Consider the following 21,447-nt stretch of genomic DNA (forward strand, 5'->3'; position numbering starts at 1 on the left):
CAACATTTCCCTCGAGTCCTCAGTGGACTTCAGTTTCTTCCCAGTCCGCTTCCACGGTGCAGCTGCTGCACGCCATCAACATTTAAAAAGCCTTCGGCGTGAAGCGGAGAACCGGCAGAACAATCAATCCGACCCTGGTGGTAAAAAACCTCAATACAACGTATGTATGTATTTAAATGGCGTTCACGTCAGATTAAATGCTTTTAAAACGTTTAAAAAGACTAATCTATTGTGCATTAAGACATTCAGACAGCTATAGGGCCTTAGCTGCCTGTAATGCTGAGTTAGCAAAACAATTTTTTTTTAAAGGGCAGTTTGAGAAACATGGCTGGAACTAAATCAAGTTGACGTGGTCGATCCTCTTTTTCTTCCTTTTATATAATGAATGGAAATGTAAACACACTCGTCGCACACACATTACATGTGGTACCACTCCCCACGTCTGCAACTGCTTACAAGGCATTGGTGCTTTCACCCTAATTGCTCTCAGGGGGAGACGTGAGCGGGTCGATCAGTGCGTGTCTGCCGCCATCTATTGGTGGACGATGGTACTGCAGGTAGGTCTTTCTAGTGCAGGTTGTAGGAGGACACCTGGTGGTCGTGGAAGATGTTAAGAGTGAAATGAAGCAGAGGACATGTGTAAAAAGTGTGTTTATTGAAGAAAACAAGGCAAAATTACACTAACATTTATATATAGATATAGATATACGGCTCATTGCAGATGAAGTGCCTCCAATGCTTTAGGTCAGTTCTCTGTGAGAATTATCATTTCAAGGATTTCCAATTTCTTTTTTTTTATTGAAAAGAGCTGTAAACTAGAGCAGATTGTTGTGTCTCTTCAGGGCTGGGTGTAGCGCAAGTAATTCTTCCCAGAAGGCAGCTCTTTGGAGGTCACGCCGTTGGGGAAGAGAACGGTGGCTTCGGCCTCAGAGAGCGACGGGATGACCATGACCTCCTCGCCCGGCTGGAAGAAGAAAAACAACGACCAGGAGGCGCGTTAGAGGAGCAGGAGTCCTTGAAAACGACCTTGTGTCTGGACATATATATGTGAAGCCGGAGCCAGGAGCCAGTTAGCTTAGCACTGGTCGTTTTTTAACCGTTTACCTTCCAGTTGACGGGCGTGGCCACCTTCTTCCGCGCAGTGAGCTGCAGAGAGTCGATAACTCGGAGCAGCTCGTCGAAGTTCCTCCCCGTGGTGGCCGGGTAGAGGATGGACAGCTTCAGCTTCTTGTCTGGGCCAATCACAAAGACCTGAAGAGGAGGGTTCAGAGGTCACACGGTCAACGTCACAGCTTCTTCTTTTAATAAATATAATAAATAATATAATACATGTAACTATATAAATACATATTATATAAATAAATATATAATAAATAATATAAATACATATTATATATATTAAATAATATAAATACATATATTATATATAAATAAATATATAATATATATCCATAAATAATAAATGTATATATCCATAAATAAATGTTAAAAAACATAATATATGTAATGTAATATATAATATTTCTTACGCAGCGGGCGGTGAGCGGCAGCCCCTCACTGTCCATCTCGTCGGGGTCCAGCATGCCGAGCTGGACCGACAGCTCCCGCTTGTCGTCGGCGATGATGGGGAACGGGAGGGTGGTTTCGGTCGCGTCGTTGAACGCCATCACATCCTGCACAGGAGGAGGGGGGGGGGGGGGGGGTCACACTTTGAAAACCTTCAACGAAGCACGTTTATCGCCAACCTAAAAGAATCGTTTGTCTCTCCGTTTGTAGCGCCGACACTGTTGCGTCATAGACGTTAATAATTAAAAGGAGAAGAGGATACTTCTTAAATTTTTTTTTAAGCAGGGCCGTTCTCTTCGACCAATCACGGCCCTGTCTGAGGAGGCGTTGTTGTTATGCAAGAAATGTTATTATGAATGCAATTTATTTATATAAATTACTTTGAAATTAATTAAATAAAATGTCTTTAATTCAATTGAATATACATTTTATATTACATTAAGCTATATACAATGAGATTATAATACACTATATAATCATTTAAAGATCTGAAGTTAGAATATTCATTAAGTTAAATAAAAAATAATTAAACGTACAAAATAAAATTTGATCAAACATTGCATTTAATAACATTTAATTAAAATTAATTCATAGAAAATGTAATAAATAAATCTAACATTAGGCTACATTAAGAGTACAACAAATTATAAATATTATTTACATTGAAAAGAAAATCAATTAAATAGATTGGTGATTATATAAAGTTGTTAAACAAATGTGGATCTGATGGGAGAGTTCATGATGGGAGCATTCCTGAGACCATGTTCTTGAAGAGTTGGGATTTACTAGATTTGATTGGTTGTTTTCATTTGTAAAGTTCACGAACTGCAGGACAACTTTTAGAGCTGAAACGCTTTGTGACTTAGTTTCATAAGAAAAAAACGTACGAGTCCAAAAGTTAGGACGTGGCCGTTGTTTATCTTCAAGTTTCATTTAACTGACAGTTAAAGGAAAAAAACACTAAATGTGTTGGACTTTGGGCAAAATGTGACTTTGAGGTTCAGTTAACAGCAAACTGCAGCTTCAAAGGACCATATGCAATAAATATGCATATAAATATACAAAAGGCAGAGGTGTGTGTGTGCGTGTGTGTGTCGCCAACCTTGCTCCAGTTGCGGTGGTCCTCCACGCTGTCGATGGACAGGGCGATCATCTTCACGCCTCGCTTCTCGAACTCGTCGCTGACCCTGGAGGCGCAGGCGAGCTCGGTGGTGCAGACGGGAGTGAAGTCCTTCGGGTGGGAGAACAGAATGCCCCATCTGCCGAGGGAAACACACACACACACACACACACTGAGACGACGAAAAGGCCAAACGGTTCGACCCCAACGTGCACGCGTTCTGTGTGTGAGACAATAGAAACAGAAGAAGTGGCTACTTAAAAAAGACAGAACACAAAGTCTCAGTGGAGGACATTCCAGACACAGACTGAATCAACAAGTGTGTGTGTGTGTGTGTGTGTGAGAATCTGGCGGACTGCAGCTCAGAATCCAGCTGTGCGTCTATGAAAATGGCCCATGGAGGAGGATGAAGGGTCAGAAGGTCAGGGGAAGATTTCCTGCAAATGGCTGATCTTTCCTTCTTTTTTCAAAGGATAATTCCCCCATTAAATCACACGCGTGTGCTGCCTCACATGATGCATGTAGATATCACCACATGGGGGGGGGAGGAAACTGGAAAAGCTTTGTTCATCACATGCACCGTGATCACCTGATTATGGGCTGACCAGACGGCCCGATTAGACCGGGACACTGACCCCCTTTTGAAGAGGAGTGTGTTTTTTTACTTTAAAAAAATCTTTATATTGAGAAGCTTTAACAAAAAACACAACAAAACCATGAGCTCTCATTTTGTCTTAAAACATTTAAAACTAGTGTTATGAGGCAGATACTGTAACTGGGCGTGTGCTTTAGAACCAGCAGGTTATGTCAGTTACACAGAAGAGATGCCGCGTTTGTGTGTGTGGGTGTGTTGCCCTTTTCTCTCTGCTGCTACATGAAGCCAGTCTCACAGGGCTCCGTATCAAAAGGAGGCCCGGCAGCACCGAGGCCCGGTTCCAAGTTCACATGAAACACACACAATGCAGGCCTTGTCCTGAATGTGCTGACACCTCACTAATGAGCTGGGCCACAGAGAGAGAGAGGCTGGGAACATGCACGCATTTTAGTCTGCAGCTTTATGATTATCTGATTTTTTTTAAACAGACTTGTTGAGACATGTATGGTGCATAATCATCATCATCAGCATCATCATCATCATCATCATCATCATTTCAGCCCTGCAGAGCCATGCTTATGTGACCCCCTCTCTGTGTCCGCGAGCAGGTGTCACATCACGGTCAGGTGATCTGGACTCGTGTGTGATTTGCATCATTTAAAAAAAAATGTTTTAAACACATGAATTTAGAATTAAATCCTTAATACTGAGATCAGCAGTCAACCTTCTCAGCCTGACAACAGGAGCACGCGCACAACCGGCTCAATCAAAACGTATTGCACTGTTAACACACATGATTAAAAAGTCAAAAGAGTAACACCGTGAGAGGGCGATGCCTGTACGGGGGAGGCTTGCCATGTGCACACTCACGAGCTGCCCAGGAAGTCGTGTAACTTGATCCGGCCGATGGTGGTGTCGGCCTCGAAGTTGGGGAACTCGTCCCCGAGCAGAAGTCCGGGCATGATGGGCTGTTCTTCCGCAGTTCAGGCACAAGAGAGCGGGTGTGAAAAGAAAAACCCCGGGTGTAGCTGCCTGGAGGGTGATCAGCGCCTCATGAATGGACCCGGATATGGGCGGGGCTAATGTATGTGACGTGAGGATCCTCGACCAACCAGATACGAGAGTGTTTTTATTATTATTAAATAACTTTATTCAAACAAAATTACACTTTTTAAGAAAAAAAGGTAAAATAAACACAAAATATGAACAGTATAGCAATATTGTACAGAAGAGTAAAAAGAAAGTAAGGTAGGAAAAACACTATTACCCAGATAACTTTGCGGTTCGAACAAAGTTCCTCGACCAATCAGATACGGGAGTGTTTTTATTATTATTAAATTACTTTATTAAAACGAAATTACACTTAAGAAAAATGGTCAAACAAACACTAACTATAAATAGTATAACAATATTTTACAGAAGATTAAAAAAGAAAGTAATGGAGAAAAACACCATTACCCAGGTAGCTTTGCGGTTAGAACAAAAATCCTCGACCAATCAGATACGTGAGTGTTTTTTATTATTATTAAATAACTTTATTAAAACGAAAAAAGAAAAAAAAAAGACCAAACAAACACCAACTATGAACAGGTAAAACATATTGTACAGAAGAAATAAAACATAATAATGTCGGAAAAACACTATTACCCAGGTAGCTTTGCGGTTGGAACAACAAAGATGGCGATTCTGCTCAGTGTTTCCGTACGTGATATGAATAGTGAAACGTCCAACATATGAATTAAAGGAGCGACAACCAGCGCAGCACTGCAGACGACGGGCAACTCACCACTGCGGGTCCGCTGCTTCACACCTCACTGCATCCGCCGGCATATATAAACTCGTAAAATGCCGTCTCCGAAAGCGAAAACCCCGGCTCGCGCAGGCGGAAGCCCGGTGCTCGGCGGCGCCAACGGCCGCTACGAGTTCATGTCGCTGACGAAGTCGCTGAACCGCTCCTCGCCGCCGCCGCCGCCGCTCCTCCTCCAGCGGCAGGGCTCCGACCCGACCACCGCCCGCCTCCGCGTGTCGGAGAGCCCCACTCGGCGCCGGGGCTCCAGCTCCTCCACCGGCTCGGCGAGCGGCCAGGCCCCGCCGGAGGAGGACGGCTTGCGGCTCAACCCGTCCTTCCTGCGCGTGGCGCTCAGCTCGCTCCTCGCCATCGACCTGTGGATGTCCAAGCGGCTCGGGGTGTGCGCCTGCGAGGACTCGTCCTGGGGCAGCGTGCGGCCGCTGATGAAGCTGATCGAGATCTCGGGGCACGGCATCCCCTGGCTGGCCGGCGGCGTCTACTGCCTGTACAAGAGCGACAGCGCCGCGGGCCAAGAGGTCATGCTCAACCTGCTCATGGGTAAAAACTCACTGCGTCTGTTGTTACTGTTGTGCACACGTCACGAGGGCCCACCGAGCTGCTCGTCCTCCTCCATCAGAGCCCACAGGTCATTCAGTTCAGTTTATTTGTATAGCCCAATTTCACAAATTACAAATTTGCCTCAGTGCTTTACAATCTGTACACATAGACATCCCTGACCTTTGACCTCACATCGGATCAGGAAAAACTCCCAAATAACCCTTCAGGGGGGAAAAAGGGAAGAAACCTTCAGGAGAGCAACAGAGGAGGATCCCTCTCCAGGATGGACAGAACAATAGATGTCATGTGACCAGAAGGAATCATTAGAGTTAAAACACATTCAATGAATATGACAGAGTGGATGAATAGTTCATAGTAGGCATATTCCACGATGGAGACCTCCACGATCCATCAGGCAGATGGAGGTAGAGAGGAGGAGTGGGCGGAGTCTCATCCCACCTCCCATGATTTATCTTTCTGGTTTATTATAGTCTTAATCCACATCTTGCAGCTGTAACTTGCTAAAAAAAAACTAAAAGCTTTCGTGTGACTGACTGAAACCAACTTTCGAGGAGCTCCCCGCTGACAACAGGGCGGCAGGAAGTCTCTACAGCTTCCGCCGGAAACTCGAAACACATTTTATCCGACTATATCTGGATTAAAACACAGATTAGCACTTCGGTGGCACTTAAATTACACTATAAACAATATTACCCAGGTAGCTTTGCGGTTAGAACAAAAATCCTCGACCAATCAGATACGTGAGTGTTTTTTTTATTATTATTAAATAACTTTATTAAAACGAAATTACACTTGTTAAGAAAAAGGGTCAAACAAACACTAACTATAAATAGTATAACAATAAAGATTAGCACTTCAGTGGCACTTAAATAGCTCTTGTTATGGTACTTTTCTAGTTTGACTGTTGAGGAAATGTTACTTTCTGTATTCTTGTTGTTCTTAGTTTGAACTCTAGGCTGATTCACTTATTGTAAGTCGCTTTGGATAAAAGCATCTGCTAAATGACACGTGATGTAATGAGTACAAGTCTGAAGAAGTTAAACCTCCAGGGAAAAGGCACAACAATAATGTTCTATAAACTGCTGTGGGAGGCGTGCCCTCTTGAAGCCACTAAGTGGAGATGTGTTCAATGATTTGGAGAAATGCAGACCATCAGAAAAAGAAGAGAAACACGTCTCACACACGCATTGTTAAAACTATTTGAGAACTTTACCGTTTGTTCTACTTTTTTGGAATGATGCTCATCCTGATCAAATGTGATTTTTCAACATAATTGTCATTTAAAAAAACCAGTAACACTAATATCATTATACTCTCACATGGCACATACCACTAATAACTAATTGGTAAAAAAATTAGAATAAAAATATATATTTTTAAACATAAAAGTGTCAAAAAATAAATAATACTTTACAGAAATACGAGGATTAAATAATTATCCTCCTTATATGTAAGTTGATGACAGTAATGCAGCGTTCTGTTGCATTGCGCCAGCTCAGACTGAAAACAACTACAAGGAATATAAAATACACACTGCATGCAAATAAATAAAGATCCACGTTGTTCATCGAGATCATTCAGTCACAAGAAGAAGTCTTTATGTCTCTTGATGTTCAAACCGACTGCCTTGTATCCCTCTCATGGCCGTTGTGTTAATGTGCCCCCCCCCCCAGGTCTCCTGCTGGACCTGCTCCTCGTCGCCGTCGTCAAGGCGTCGGTGCGTCGGCGTCGGCCGGCCCACAACCGCATGGACATGTTCGCCACCTTCTCCGTGGACCGCTACTCCTTCCCGTCCGGCCACGCCACCCGCGCCGCCATGTGCGCCCGCTTCCTGCTGGCCCACCTGGTGCTGGCCGCCCCGCTGCGGGTCCTGGTCCTGCTGTGGGCCGCCCTGGTGGGGCTGAGCCGCGTGATGCTGGGCCGGCACAACGTCACCGACGTGATGTTCGGCTTCTGGATGGGCTACTGCCAGTACAACCTGGTGGAGCTGCTGTGGCTCTCGCCTCAAACCCTGCAAGGGCTGCTGGGACATTTGGCCTGACATGAAGGATCGGGGACGAGACACGGCCGTTTGGATCTTAATCACGAGAGCACCTTGTTGTCCTTGTTTAGACGGACGAACCAGAGGAGCCGTCTCCGTCCCGTCGGCTGACGCTCACGGGCGCATCGAGTAGGATTTGTCGGTTTGTAAACATTCAGTTGGCCCCTCCCCCCCCTGGCCCCGCCTCCACGAGGGTCCCGGTGCTCTGATTCACTCGAGTTTCCCTCGACCCTCTGGCTCTATACCTGCAGACTCATTCTCATCGCCTTCTCTTGGACGGTCGCTCCGATTTTTATTTTTATTATTCGAAAATTAATGCAGAGAGACCGGCGCTCACCTGAAGTGTAAAAGGTAATGATTGAGGGGGGTTATTTTTGTATGAGTTTGCACATTGTTTTTAATGAAACATTTTTTAATCCTAATCATTGCGCTTTAAAATGTAAAACGCCTTTCAGCCATCACGAGTAGCCTGACTGTCACACACGGAACTGATTCAGACTCGACCAGGAGGAACCGGGTCATCGGGTTTCCCCCTTGAAGCCACCGCTTCACTCACGGGAAATGATTTCATCAAATGGAGAGAGGTGGGGGGGGGGGGTTCGCATGTCTGTCCTCATATCTGCAGCGCGTCCCGGAGGCTTCAGGTACGCTTCGTAATGTCGCAACACAGCGGAGGACTCCCACCTGTCCATCCTGATGAAGTTGTTTACAGTTGAATGGGCCTTATTTATTCCCTTTTCTTTGACTTCATCACTGTTCTGTTCATAATCGACCAAAGTATGTCACGTGTTGCAGCTTCAACTCCTTCCTGGACCATCAGAAATATATTTATGTGCTTTACTACTTTTTTTAGATTTTGTGTTAGACTAAAAGAAACACTTTGGTTTCAGGGGAGGACCACGAGAGGAGCTCCTCCCGGACCCCCGGCTCTCACTGAGGATCAGGTCGTGACCCCCACCTGTTAAAGCTCAAGCAGATTTAGAAAATGTACTTGGTTATTATTGTTACTTTAGATTAACAGTTATGAATCTATTCAAAAAAAACATTTAGATTTATTGTCTCTTATTCTGGGTGAGTAAAAAAAAAACGGCACTTTGAATCCCGCCGTGTCCAATCGGTGGTTTTCCTCCCCCTGAAGAGACTGAAGAGGATCCTTCTGGTCTCGGACCAGGACTGTCTTAGTCCATGAAGCGAGACAATCTGAGACCGGTCGGCCCAGAACGTGTAAAACCTGCTCGGCCGCTGAGCTTCTCCTCTAAACTCTTCATCTCCTTTCGATGTTTTACGACGCGTGTTCACGTTAATGTTTAATGTTTTACACAAACCCTCAGTTGAAGATTCGGCAAGGCAATATTAATGTGTAAAGGAGCCGAGCGTCGCGGTCAATGTTTGATTGGAGTGACCTTTTGGGACTCGAGGGGTCAGAGGTCAGGGGGCGGATACTAAGAGGGCAGATAATGTCATTTAACCGATTCCGTTTTGTCTTATTTGCAACAAAATATTGAAATCACAAGATGAGTCTGATTTAGTGTCAGATAAGTAGCAAACAAATGCAGCTGTTGAGCTGAATTGCTCTTCAAATATATTTAGATTTCTTTGACCGTGTGCTGTGTTTGGCGTTCACCTCTTCTCTGCAGATTATTTCACGTTTGCATCTCGTCACTGCCGGGAACAAGTGCAGCCTCGTTTATGTTTGTCTGGTATAATTATATTGATTTTAAGAACTCTGATGAGATTTGTGTGATTACTGTGTAAATGTTGGGTGCAGCTGCCCCATTGTTCCCATTGGCGCTGCAATACTTGACGAATAACCTTCCCAGTGCGGCCAATCGGATGACTGGCGAGTGAGGTGTAGCTTCCTTTTTTTTATATTAATTAATTTATTACTTCTGTTGAAATCTTAATATGCTGGACAGTGAACTTTGTGACCAAATACAATATTTATTTAAATTTGATTTTTTTCCCCATTTCCCTGTCTTGAGGAGCACGACCATACATATCCTTAATATATATATATATCTCCTTTTGAAAAAATAAATATTTATTTCTTTTTATATTGCTTTCTTAAGGATATTTATGATATATATATATACACATAAATTATAAATATCCTTACAAAATAAATATTTCCTTTTTTTATGGTATTTATATATATTTATGGCATAAATATATCCCTTAAGAAAAAGATATATATATATACACACACTAAATATCCTTTAAAATAATAAATATATATAATAAATAAAAAAAGATTTAGCACATTCCACCTGGCCACGCCCCCGCGTTGTAAATTCATCTGTTCTTCTTCCAACATGAAGCCAGCTGCGATATATTTCACTCCGATCCGTCTTGCCTGCTATATTCTATAATGATAGTGTTTCCTGTATATACACCTTATTCTCACTGTATGTAAATATGCCTGTACGGTCATGTGACTCAGCTGTGTTGATCGATGTTCAGTAGATTTGAATGTGCTGCTCGATATCCCCCCGAGGGATTGTTTTTGAATAATTGTAATGATTTCTAATTAAATTGGGAACCAATCTGAAACTGTTTTGTTTTATTGATTTTAAGAAAGCATTTTATTCAATTTGGCATAAAAGGACTCGATTACAAACTTATCCAATCTGTCATTGGAGGAAAACGTCTCCGTGTTTAAACAATAAATTTCGTTAAAAAAATAAAAAAGGCCCAGTGAGTTCTTCACCCAGAGAAGAGGCGTTCAAAGGCCGCAATCTGAGTCCGACACTTCAACATCGACATAAATGAACTCGCGGTGCAACTGAACCAGAGTCAGAACCGGGCCTCTGTCTCTGAGTCCAATTCTATGGATGTGCCCACATACATGGCCAATAAAGCTTATTCTGATATGAGAGGGAGAGAGAGTTGACCTTTGACATGTACATCAAGCCACACTGGATTAAACGGCATATGCAACATTTGCAGCCCTGCCAACTGGGTTAAAGTTGTACCTCAATAACCTAAAGCCCCGCCCCCTCAACTGGCAGATTGATAAGCAGCTGTTCATGTGAGATTCGAGGCGGCGAAGCATTCGGACTTGAACCCAACGCAACCCCTCCTGACCCTCATCTCTCTTCTTTTTCATATTCATCCTGCTATTTGTCGATCATATGTATGTACGACGGGAGCTAAAGCTAATAAAGACTTGGATGTGAGAGAGTTGACCTTTGACATGTACTGTACACAATACTGTTCGCAAACGTTCAGTCTCTGGAAAACAAGGTGGACGAGCTACATGCTCGGATTTCCATGCAGAAGGACATTCAGGATTGCTCCATACTGTGTTTCTGTGAAACCTGGCTGGGGGAAAAAACACCCGACGAGGCAATGACACCAGATGGCTACACGGTCTTCAGAGAGGACCGATGCGCTGTGGAAAGCGGAAAGACTCGCGGAGGAGGAACGGCCGCACTCGTCAAAAAATCCTGGTGTACCGACAGTAAGATCATATCAACATCTTGCTCTGAACATGTGGAGTATCTGACTTTGAGGCTAAGACCATTTTATTTGCCCAGAGAACTGCAATGTATCATTGTGAGTGTTGTGTATATCCCCCCCTCCGCTAAGGAGGAGGCTGCACTGAAGGAGCTACACGACATGATCAGTGAGCATGAACACATATATCCTGACGCTGCTGTCATTATTCTGGGAGATTTTAATCACTGCAATCTCTGGAAAAATATGCCCAAACTGCATCAGTTTGTGACCTTCCCCACCAGGGGAAATAAAACACTGGACCAATGCGACAGCAACATCAGAAATGCCTTCTCAGCCGAACCAAAACCCCATTTTGGAAAGTCTGACCACATGGCAATCCGGCTCAAACCAGTCTACAACAAAAGGCTCAAGACAAAGCCAGTCCTCGTCAGAACCTTTAACACCTGGACTGATGGGGCACAGGCGAGCCTTCAGGGCTGCTTTGAGGCCACAGACTGGAGCACCTTCAAAGTGGCCACCAACGACATCCACGAATACACAGAGACTGTGAGTGACTACATCAGCTGGTGTACGTCCCTATGTGCACCTCCCAGGACTGTGCGTATGTTCCCCAACCAAAAACCCTGGTTTAATGGGGACATAACAAATAACATCAGGAAGAGACGGGACGCCTTCAAGTCAGGAGGCCAAGAGGAGTATATGAGAGCCCGGTACGAGCTGCAGAAGTCCATCAGAGCAGCAAAGAGGGCTCACTCCCAAAAACTTGAAGGCTACTATCTCAACCACAACACGCGCAGGATGTGGCAGGGGATCCAGTCTGTCACTAACTACAAGAAAACCACAACAACCACAGACCCCCGTGATCCCACCCTTCCAGACAGCCTCAACTACTTCTATGCCAGGTTCGACAGGCTGAATACGGACACACCCTCAAAAGCCCCCTGTGACCCCATGGACTTTGCCTTTCAGGTGACTCACACAGGTCCTGAAGGCCCTGAAGAGGGTAAACCCCTACAAGGCTGTGGGACCTGATGGAGTTCCCCAAAGTCCTAAAGGTCTGTGGGGAACAACTAGCGGAGTGTATGCTGACATCTTTAACCTGTCACTATCTCAGGCTGTAGTTCCCCGTATCTTTAAATCCTCCATCATCATACCAGTCCCCAAAAAAACAGACACACCCACCTTAAATGACTTCAGGCCAGTGGCACTCACACCAGTCGCCATGAAGTGCCTAGAAAAACTGGTCCTCGCCCACATCAACCACACGGTCCCGGACAATGTCGACCCCCTCCAGTTTGCCTACCGCCCCAACCGATCAGTGGATGGCGCGGTAGCAATAGCTCTACACCGCACTCTGCAACACCTGGAAAGCCGCAGAACGTATGCCAGGATGCTTTTCCTGGACTATAGTTCTGCCTTTAATACCATCCGCCCGGGAAAACTAATCAAGAAGCTGACAGACCTCGGCGTCCCAACTCCCACCTGCAACTGGATTCTGGACTTTCTGCTCGAAAGAGCCCAGGTGGTGAGAATGGGAGGACGGGTGTCTACCGAGCTCACAGTCAGCACAGGACCCCCACAGGGCTGCTGCCTGAGCCCCAAACTATTCACCCTGTACACCCATGACTGCACCTCCACAGGACAACACCATCCTCATCAAACACGCCGATGACACCACCGTCCTGGGGCTCATCAAGGGGAGCGGGGATGAGTCGGGCTACAGGACCCTGGTGAACAACATCCTGGTCTACGGAGAGGAGAACGACCTCATCCTCAACACAAACAAGACCAAGGAAATAATACTGGACTTCAGGAAGAACCCTCCCCCTCTACAGCCTCTCATCATCCAAGGGACTGAGGTGGAGAGGGCTGACGGGTACAGATTCCTGAGAATGCAGGTGACATCTGACCTGAGCTGGACTCTTCACACCACAGCCACAGTGAAAAAGGCCCAGAAAAGGCTTTATTTCATCAGGATGCTCAGGAAAGCTGGTCTGAACCGTCGCCCTCTCACCCAGGCCTATAGAGGACTGATAGAGAGCATCCTCACCGCAGGCATCACTGTGTGGTACGGAAACACCACACAGGCAGAGAGGAAGGCTCTGCAAAGTCATAAGGACCGCGGAGAGGATCACAGGGACACAACTTCCGTCCATGGACTCTATGTATGTGCAGCGCTGTCGGAAAAGAGCAGAGGGAATCATTGGAGACTCACTTCATCCAGCTCACTCTCTGCTCCGACACAAACACTGCACATACAACCTGAGACACAGCAGAGCGGACAGCATCGTCACCCACAGGACTCGCTTCTTGAACAGCTTCTTCCCTGCCACAGTCAGACTGATGGCACAACACAACTACTGAGAAATGCGCACTCCTTGAAAGTGTGAAAAAATGTGCAATACTACAATCAGTGCAATACCCCCACACAACCTTCCCCCAACATCTGAACATGTGCAATATCCCCATATAACTGTCCCCTTCCCCCTCTTTCTTTCTTTTTACAACCTAGGTACAGCACTAGCCTACTCACCTACTTATTATCTCTGCACTCTCCTTTCTTATGTTTATTTTTGATAACCTGTTCCTGTACTTAGTACTTAATACTGTTAATACTGCATACACTTTACCACAATATGTACAGTGTGTTTTTTGTACAGTGTTCTTTTTAAATATATGTTCATATTTCTATTATTATTACTATTATTACTATTATAGTGTGTTTGTTTTGTCCCTCTGTTGACTCGGAGAACCCTGCAAAAATAATTCCGATGTGTCTGGACTGCTGGTCTAGGCACAGATGGCAAATAAAAAACCTTGAACCTTGAACCTTGAACTAGATTAAACGGCTTATGGATGTGTGTGTGTAACAGGTTCTGGGCTGTCACCGGTAGGTTTCTACCCCCCCTCCCCCCCAAGCACCAAAGTACGAGCACACTGAGTTCTAGTCGGTAATGTACTTTATTTGGCTGCAGCCTGGGCCTCTGCTCTCCCCTCTCGTGCCTCCATCCCTATGCCACCTCATATAGGCTAGCATACGTGTCAAACTCATGGCCCGCGGGCCAAATGTGGCCCGCCACGTCATTTTATGTGGCCCGCGACGGCATGAAAAAGGGAGGAGAAAATCTTGTGCTTTTATTTTGACGGTCATTTTTTTGCAGCGGCCTGCGGTCTGTTCACTCTCCTTCATGCTGCGTTCAGCCAGAGGAGAGGCGAACCCTTGCATTGCTTTCCTAAATGTACTCGCGTGAGTTCAGTCGCCGGACTATTTGTCACGTTTTCTTCACTCCCGCTTGAAGCGCCGGAGAGGGGGCGTGGCTTATCGTGGCATATAACAGTTCGTTACCACCGTCCACCACGGAAGAAATACACACTCTTTGTTCTGTTGAGGAAGTCCCACACACGTCGGACCATCAATCCCTCGAGTCTGGGTTAATAATATAAATATTACATATTATATTATCTGTAGCCGCACGCAGCTTCTCCAGGAGCTGCGTCTGGATGACGGCCGCTTCCAGACGATCGATATCCTCCGTAGGTTCTGATTCAACGGTATGACGTCAGTGAAGTCACGCGGAACATTTCAACAGTCTCACTGACTTTTGCCCGAGTTTAAAAAATCAGCTCGAATGAGGCGCATTTTTTGCGTCCTGTCATTCACGCGCCCGGCGGACATCCAGACGCGCGTGCGTGCGTGTGTGACCACATTGACTTTGGATTAACAAACATCCCCAGTTCCCCTATTATGAATTCCTCCATCAGGTCATGTCAGTGGTCACTAAGGTTGAAGTGAGTGCTGCTTCATGTTGTTCAGTATTTATAATAGGCTATTGTCAGAAGAAAAGTTAATGTTGAATATGTGAATCTTTTTTAATTGCCCTTGTTTAATTTATTTATAGTTTGTGTATAAAAGCTGCTCCTCAAGACTCTGACTTGTAGAGCAGCTTTATGTGTCAGAGGTTCAGTGAGTGAGACATGAATTATGTCTTGAGGCTTTTTAAAACCAGACTTTTTAATTTCATGTTTATGCATGAAAGCACTGTTTATACATGTTTTAAAGTCTGAAGTTACTGAGTAGTAATGTATGTTGTATTACCTTGTGTCCTTAAGATTCACTTGTTGGTTCATAATTGACTGTAAAAGGGAATATTACTAAATAGTTTTGTTGTGCATACTGTGATATTCTGAACTCTCAGGTTCAAACTGCACCATCTTTTCATTAAATACATTTGAGAAGTTAAAAATGTCCCTCGATTTAGGTCTCAGCTTGTCATTCAGGGGTGATAGTGCATCCCAAAGCCAGACCAGTAGAGAACCACAGCCCTAGACCAGTGGAGAACCACCTGTCTCAACTGTGACAAAGCTTTTATCAAAGTTAATGTAATAATGTTTGTTTGATCTTTGATAAAGTAATGTGGGTTAAAATAAATATAATGAAATTAAATAGATTTATTTTATAATATTCAATACATTTGCATATATAGTTATACATTTATATAAGTACACCTAAATAAACAATAAACAAATGCAAAGACAGTTATTTAACAATATGTTCTGGAGTAGTTAGAATTATACCGTGTTAATGACAACCGGCCCTTTGAGGGCAGCCATGAGGCGGATGTGGCCCTCGGTGAAAATGAGTTTGACACCCCTGGGCTAGAGACACTGATCAGCTGATTAGGCCTATTCACCTGTTCCCTGACCCACTCCCAAACACGCCTCCACAGCTGACCCTAACTACACCCAGCCACCACTGCATGAAACATTTGCCAGCCCGGCCAACTGGTATAAAGTGATATGTCAATAACCTAAGCCCCGCCCCCTGAAACTCTGTTGAACTTCCAGCTTGATAAGCAGCAGTTTGTGTGAGTTTAGAGGCGCTGAATCATTTGATCGGAGCTACTGCAGAAGGTGAGAACAAGAAAAAGTAAGAGTATCTTTCGAGTTTTCTTTTCATATGCCAACAAAACAAATTTAAATCAGTTTAATGACTAATCTAATTAATAAGCAAGTGCTAAGTGGATCATGTGTTGATAATGTTTTATAACAATGATAATATTTACAGAGTTGGATGTAGTTGTAGTCAAACTGGTGGTTGCGTGCTCTTAAAGAAGTGTACATTGACATTTTAGTGATAATTATTATTAATATTAATCTGCAAAATGACCGTCAATCAAAACAAATACAAATAAATTCTACGGGAAAAATATATTATTTTTACTTTGCACATTTCCCTCTGATTCAAGCGAAACACTGAATCGTTGCACGTTTCACAACATCGGTTTAGAACATTTACAGCGTACTAAAAAAAAGTTGTTTTAAAGTTTCACTGCTCTCAAAGAAGTGTAAGATCTCTTATTTCTACCTCGAGGAACAGAGAGGTTTATGGATGGTAAATCGGGGCATAAGAGATCAGTTACACTGCTTTATTCTGTCAACAAATCTGTAATGTAATGCAAGTTGAGCTGAGCCATTACATAATCTGATCTACTTTCTTTGTTTAACCCTTGTGTTGCCTTCGGGTCATTTTGACCCGAATCAATATTACACCCTCCCCCCGCCTTCGGATTAATTTGACCCCATTCAATGTTTAATGTCGGTGTTCTTTCGGTAGTCAACAAACAAACATAAAGTGCCTCACACTTAAACTTGGAAAACAATATTAATTCTAATAATTTTCTGGAGGTTTTAATTGCTGGCGTCAAATTGAACCCAAAAGGTAAAATATGTTAGTAAATATAAAGGTAACAGGAGGGTGAAACATTGAATCGGGTCAAAATGACCCATAGGCGGGGGGAGGGTGTAATATTGATTCGGGTCAAAATGACCCGAAGGCAACACAAGGGTTAACTAGTTTGAAAGACTCACTGGAGCATTTAACATGCTGTGGGAATGAGACTGATCCTTATTATGCAAAAACATAAATACTTCCCACACGATTTTAAAATAGATAAAATACATCAAACACACACACAGAGATGCATTCAAGTTGCAGGTCATGTAGAAAGAGAATACAGGCTCAAACTTGTATAATAACCAGTTGAAACTGAACCGTCTTGTCACGGTAGTATTAGGGTGGACCCAAATGCACGACTCAGGAGACAGAACTGGAAAATAATAAACTTTACTCCAAGTACCGGCAGGAACAAAACAGACGGGAACAGATAAATCCACTTTGTAACGCTGGAGGGCTTGGTCAAGAAGAACACAAAACAATCTGGCAAAGGGCAAGTGAGGGAACTTAAGTAGACGGGGACTAACGAGGGAATGGGCAACAGGTGAGATGGGCATGAAGACCAGGTGAAGGTAATGAGGGACTAACGAGGGAGTGATCAGAGGCAGTTGAAGGGCGTTGGACTGACGAGATGGGAAGCAGGATCTGGAATGACATGATAGTTAGTGAGACGGGATGAAAACAACTAATAACTAGAACGGGCACTCGGTAGAGCGCATACCTTCGCATATCACAAGATTGGGCATTGAATTATGAACATTTTGGCATTAGTTGCATGCCAATTGGACAAAAATGTATCGTGCTATGGTAAAAAAAAGATGTTGACCTTTCCATGACCTTGACCATGACCTTTGACCCGATTGATCCCAAAATCTAATCAAATGGTCCCCGGATAATAACCAATCATCCCACCAAATTCCATGTGATTCAAGAAGATTTGACCTGTTCATGACCTTTGACCTTGACCTTTGACCCGATCGATCCCAAAATCTAATCAACTGGTCCCCGGATAATAATCAATCATCCCACCAAATTTCATGCGATTCGGTTCAATACTTTTTGAGTTTTGCGAATAACACGCATACAAATAAATAAATAAATAAATACACGGCGATCAAAACATAACCTTCCGGCATTTTCAATGCGAAGGTAAAAATGGAAGGTGTGGAGCTAAACTGTTACACGTTTTGTGTGACAGTGGACGAGACCGAGGGATGTAATTTAAAAAAGATAATAAAATAGGTGTGTCCCTTTTCCCCTTGGTGCAGGTACATCATGGTGCACAGAGTGGCGGTGATCGGGTCCGGCCCCAGCGGTCTGACCAGCGTGAAGGCCTGTCTGGATGAGGGCATGCTGCCAACGTGCTTCGAAAGCAGCGACGACATCGGCGGACTGTGGAGGTTCAAGGCAAGTCTTAAGTCATGTGTTTATGGACCCCCCCCCCCCCAAGCTAGTCAGGTCAAACCGTTTGAGGAGAATAAATGGTTTTTTTTCTCTCTGCAGGAGGTGTCAGAGCCCAACAGGGCCAACATCTACCGCTCTCTCACCATCAACATCTCCAAGGAGATGATGTGCTACAGCGACTTCCCCATCCCCGCAGATTACCCCAACTACATGCACCACACCAGAATCCTGGCGTACTTCAGGATGTATGCGGAACACTTTAAACTGCTGCGACACATTCGCTTCCAGGTAACGACATATCTTGAAATAAATAAATGTATGCAGAGAGGAATATGTGGTTCGTCGAATATTTTCTGTTTATTTCAGACCTCGGTGAAGAGTATTAAACAAAGGCCGAACTTTGCTCACTCTGGTGAGTGGGAGGTGGTGACGGAGAGTAAAGATGGACAGCAGGAGGGCCATGTCTTTGATGCAGTCATCTGCTGCACTGGCCACTTCACCTACCCTCACCTGCCACTCAAAGACTTCCCAGGTAAAGACGTGAAGAAATACATGGAAACAACAGCATCATTGAAGGACCATGTTGTTTGTAACCAACAGGCTCGTTACCATGCTTTCATGCTAGACCGTTGACATAATGAGTCGGATGAAGATATCAACGTGCTTTCCTACGAGTTTTCCTAAGAGTGTGTGGATGAAGCATTAAGTTGTTCGAATGTACCCATTTAGTTGGCTAGTTAGCTAGCTAGCTTGCTAATCCTACCATGCTTTTATACTTCAGATAAAAAGCCCCATATGACCAGCTGGGCTTCGTCTACTTTACTTTAACAGTCGGACTTTACTGTTTAAGCCAACAGTTAAATGTATTTGCATTATTTACGTATGAATATACCATTCTGCTGTGTTGCAGGAATTGAGACATTTCCAGGGAAATACTTCCACAGCTGGGACTACAAGGGGCCCGAGGACATGGCCGGGAAACGAGTGGTGGTGATCGGCATCGGTAACTCGGGAGGCGACATCGCGGTGGAGAGCAGCAGATTGGCGCAGGAGGTCGGGTGAAGTCTTTCCCTTACCGCTCGTTTCTCGTCTCCTCCTTTTTGAGATGCGTCCAACCAGTCGCTCTCGCTCGACAGGTTTACATGAGCACTCGAAGCGGCGCCTGGATCGTCCGCCAGGTTTCCGACAACGGCATTCCCCTCGACATGAAGTACGTCACGCGCTTCATCCACATCCTCTTCCAGCTGTTGCCCATCAACTTCCTCAACCGGATTACTGAGAATAAACTCAACGCCATGTACGACCACAGCATGTACAGCCTCAAGCCCAAACACAGGTCGGTACCGTCGCAGGCAATTTCCGTAACACGGAATAATGTGTTGAATCTGTAGACGCACAACACTTATTGGACCGTACCTACCTTTGTTAGCCATTCTTTCTTCTGCTAACCCCTCAGATTCTTCAGTCAGATCCCGGTGATCAACGACGATCTGCCCTTTAAGCTTCTGTCCGGGGCGGTCAACCTCAAACCAAACGTGAAGGAGATCTGCGGCGCCACCGTGGTGTTCGATGACGGCACCACTGTGGAAAAGGTTGGATTTCTTTGTTTCCAACACAATATATCCAGCACAATCCAGGCTTTAACCTCCTAACTCGTCCTTCGCTCATCACAGGTAGATACAATCGTGTTCGCCACAGGTTACAACTATGATTTTCCGTACATACCGAGCGACGCCATATACAAGTCCGGGCACCGCGTGGGTCTGTACAAGCACGTCTTTGCCCCCAACCTGGAGCATCCCACTCTGGCCGTCGTAGGTTTCATCCACGGCTTTGGATCCATCATGCCGCAGGCTGAGATTCAGGCTCGCTGGGTTGCACGCGTCTTCAAAGGTGAGGCTGCGCGTCCAGTTTATCACACCGTCATTAGTCTCCATAATTTCCAGTTTATCACATAGCCATGAATCTCCAAACTTTCCAGTTTATCACCTGTCACGTGTCTCCAAACTTTCCCAGAAGTCTTTACCTCCATCTTGTCTTTTTTGCTCTTCAGGAGATAAAAAGCTGCCTTCAAACCGGGCCATGATGAAGGCGGTCGACAAGGACACCAAGGACATAGAGAACAAGTAACACTTCTAATATTCTTTTTCCTGACTACTTGTTGTCCCTTTTTGATTTGAACCTGTCGAAGCAACTTGTAAATCTTTTGGATATGTCCGCAGCTACATAGTGTCGAAGTTGACGCCGCTACATGTAGACTACGTTACCTACATGGATGACATAGCAGGAGAGGTCGGGGTTCGCCCGAGTCTCCTCTGGCTCTTCTTCACGGACTACTCGCTGTTTCAGTGGGTTCTGTGGGGACCCCTTACAGCCTACCAGTACCGCTTGAAGGGATCAGGGAAATGGGAGGGAGCCCGCGGGGCGATCTTCACCCAGTTCGACCGCATGTTCCAGCCCTTAAAGACGAGAAAGGTCGGAAGCTTTTCTTCGAAATTCTTATCGGACCTCTTTTTGAAATTAGATAACCGTCCCTTTTTCCCTTTACGTCTTTTTCCAGCTGGAGGCAGAAAAGGCGTCCATCCTAGGCCGCCTTACGAAGCTGAGCCTCGCCGTCGTGGCTGGAGGAGCTGCCGGCTACTACATCCACGCTCGCAACCCGGCCATCATCCCGGCCCTGCTGTCCAACCTTCGTCCACAAGCAGTCTGAACACGTTGCGGTGATGGGACGATCTTAATCTAGTTCCTTTTAGAGATCTAGCTCCTCCTGTTTGGGTAGTTGTTTCAGGAATGCTTATGTCATTGTCTGAGCTGCTGAGTCAAGAGGTATTAATGTCGCTATATCTCTACCCTATAGTTTAATTAATAGCGGGAATGTAAAAGACAGTTTTTTCTTACGGGAATAAACCATCTAACCCGTCATTGTGTGTCCATATGATAATATTGTAGGAGCGCAGTAATAAACTCAGTCGACAAGGTTCAGGTTGATCTGTTTGGCCGTTTATTCCATTCTCACAAACATACTCTTCACATTTAACCCCTCATTGCCATTCCATTGCCATGGCTACGATACCTGCTCTTAAAGGTATAGCTCCCACTAGTCCTGTGAATTATTTGCTTGGAAATCTTGGTTGTAAAATCCAATTAGTTGGTTTAAGGG

The 21,447-nt window shown here is 44.8% G+C and overlaps 3 protein-coding genes across 5 annotated transcripts; 2 read left to right on the top strand and 1 right to left on the bottom strand.

Annotated features, from left to right (window-relative positions):
- Positions 1-633: 633 nt before the first annotated feature.
- prdx6 (peroxiredoxin 6) lies at positions 634-4,324 on the bottom strand. Its single transcript, XM_056415591.1, has 5 exons — positions 4,152-4,324; positions 2,669-2,825; positions 1,530-1,673; positions 1,105-1,251; positions 634-964 (listed from the first exon to the last, which is right to left on the bottom strand). The coding sequence occupies exons 1-5, from the start codon at positions 4,241-4,243 to the stop codon at positions 839-841; spliced, it is 666 nt and encodes a 221-aa protein (XP_056271566.1). The 5' UTR covers positions 4,244-4,324; the 3' UTR covers positions 634-838.
- Positions 4,325-4,452: 128 nt separating this feature from the next.
- plpp6 (phospholipid phosphatase 6) lies at positions 4,453-10,240 on the top strand. The gene is made up of 2 exons (XM_056415579.1): positions 4,453-5,628; positions 7,323-10,240. The coding sequence occupies exons 1-2, from the start codon at positions 5,127-5,129 to the stop codon at positions 7,688-7,690; spliced, it is 870 nt and encodes a 289-aa protein (XP_056271554.1). The 5' UTR covers positions 4,453-5,126; the 3' UTR covers positions 7,691-10,240.
- A 5,743-nt stretch (positions 10,241-15,983) lies between these two features.
- LOC130194456 (flavin-containing monooxygenase 5-like) lies at positions 15,984-21,267 on the top strand. Of its 3 annotated transcripts, none has more exons than XM_056415521.1 (11): positions 15,984-16,060; positions 18,152-18,290; positions 18,387-18,575; positions 18,654-18,819; positions 19,198-19,340; positions 19,424-19,623; positions 19,744-19,879; positions 19,961-20,180; positions 20,341-20,413; positions 20,510-20,762; positions 20,848-21,267. In XM_056415521.1, the coding sequence occupies exons 2-11, from the start codon at positions 18,159-18,161 to the stop codon at positions 20,995-20,997; spliced, it is 1,662 nt and encodes a 553-aa protein (XP_056271496.1). In that variant the 5' UTR covers positions 15,984-16,060; positions 18,152-18,158; the 3' UTR covers positions 20,998-21,267. The 3 variants fall into 3 exon arrangements, with proteins under 3 accessions (XP_056271496.1, XP_056271497.1, XP_056271495.1); XM_056415522.1 differs by having other exon boundaries at positions 16,055-16,076; XM_056415520.1 differs by lacking the exon at positions 15,984-16,060 and having other exon boundaries at positions 19,753-19,879.
- The last annotated feature ends 180 nt before the right edge of the window (positions 21,268-21,447 follow it).

The sequence above is a fragment of the Pseudoliparis swirei genome, chromosome 5 (genome assembly GCF_029220125.1).
Source record: "Pseudoliparis swirei isolate HS2019 ecotype Mariana Trench chromosome 5, NWPU_hadal_v1, whole genome shotgun sequence".
Taxonomy (NCBI): domain Eukaryota; kingdom Metazoa; phylum Chordata; class Actinopteri; order Perciformes; family Liparidae; genus Pseudoliparis; species Pseudoliparis swirei.

What these genes read in the sequence shown, in the direction of transcription:
- prdx6 (XM_056415591.1), bottom strand. Translation starts at nt 4,243, where the DNA reads ATGCCCGGACTTCTGCTCGGGGACGAGTTCCCCAACTTCGAGGCCGAC. An exon ending in TGCCGCTCACCGCCCGCTGC is followed by an intron (nt 1,252 to 1,529) that starts GTAAGAAATATT and finishes CCTCCTCTTCAG; the next exon opens with GTCTTTGTGATTGGCCCAGA. An exon ending in CCACGCCCGTCAACTGGAAG is followed by an intron (nt 965 to 1,104) that starts GTAAACGGTTAA and finishes TTCTTCTTCCAG; the next exon opens with CCGGGCGAGGAGGTCATGGT.
- plpp6 (XM_056415579.1), top strand. Translation starts at nt 5,127, where the DNA reads ATGCCGTCTCCGAAAGCGAAAACCCCGGCTCGCGCAGGCGGAAGCCCG. An exon ending in CATGCTCAACCTGCTCATGG is followed by an intron (nt 5,629 to 7,322) that starts GTAAAAACTCAC and finishes CCCCCCCCCCAG; the next exon opens with GTCTCCTGCTGGACCTGCTC.
- LOC130194456 (XM_056415521.1), top strand. Translation starts at nt 18,159, where the DNA reads ATGGTGCACAGAGTGGCGGTGATCGGGTCCGGCCCCAGCGGTCTGACC. An exon ending in GCAGCAGATTGGCGCAGGAG is followed by an intron (nt 19,341 to 19,423) that starts GTCGGGTGAAGT and finishes CTCGCTCGACAG; the next exon opens with GTTTACATGAGCACTCGAAG. An exon ending in AGCCTCAAGCCCAAACACAG is followed by an intron (nt 19,624 to 19,743) that starts GTCGGTACCGTC and finishes CTAACCCCTCAG; the next exon opens with ATTCTTCAGTCAGATCCCGG.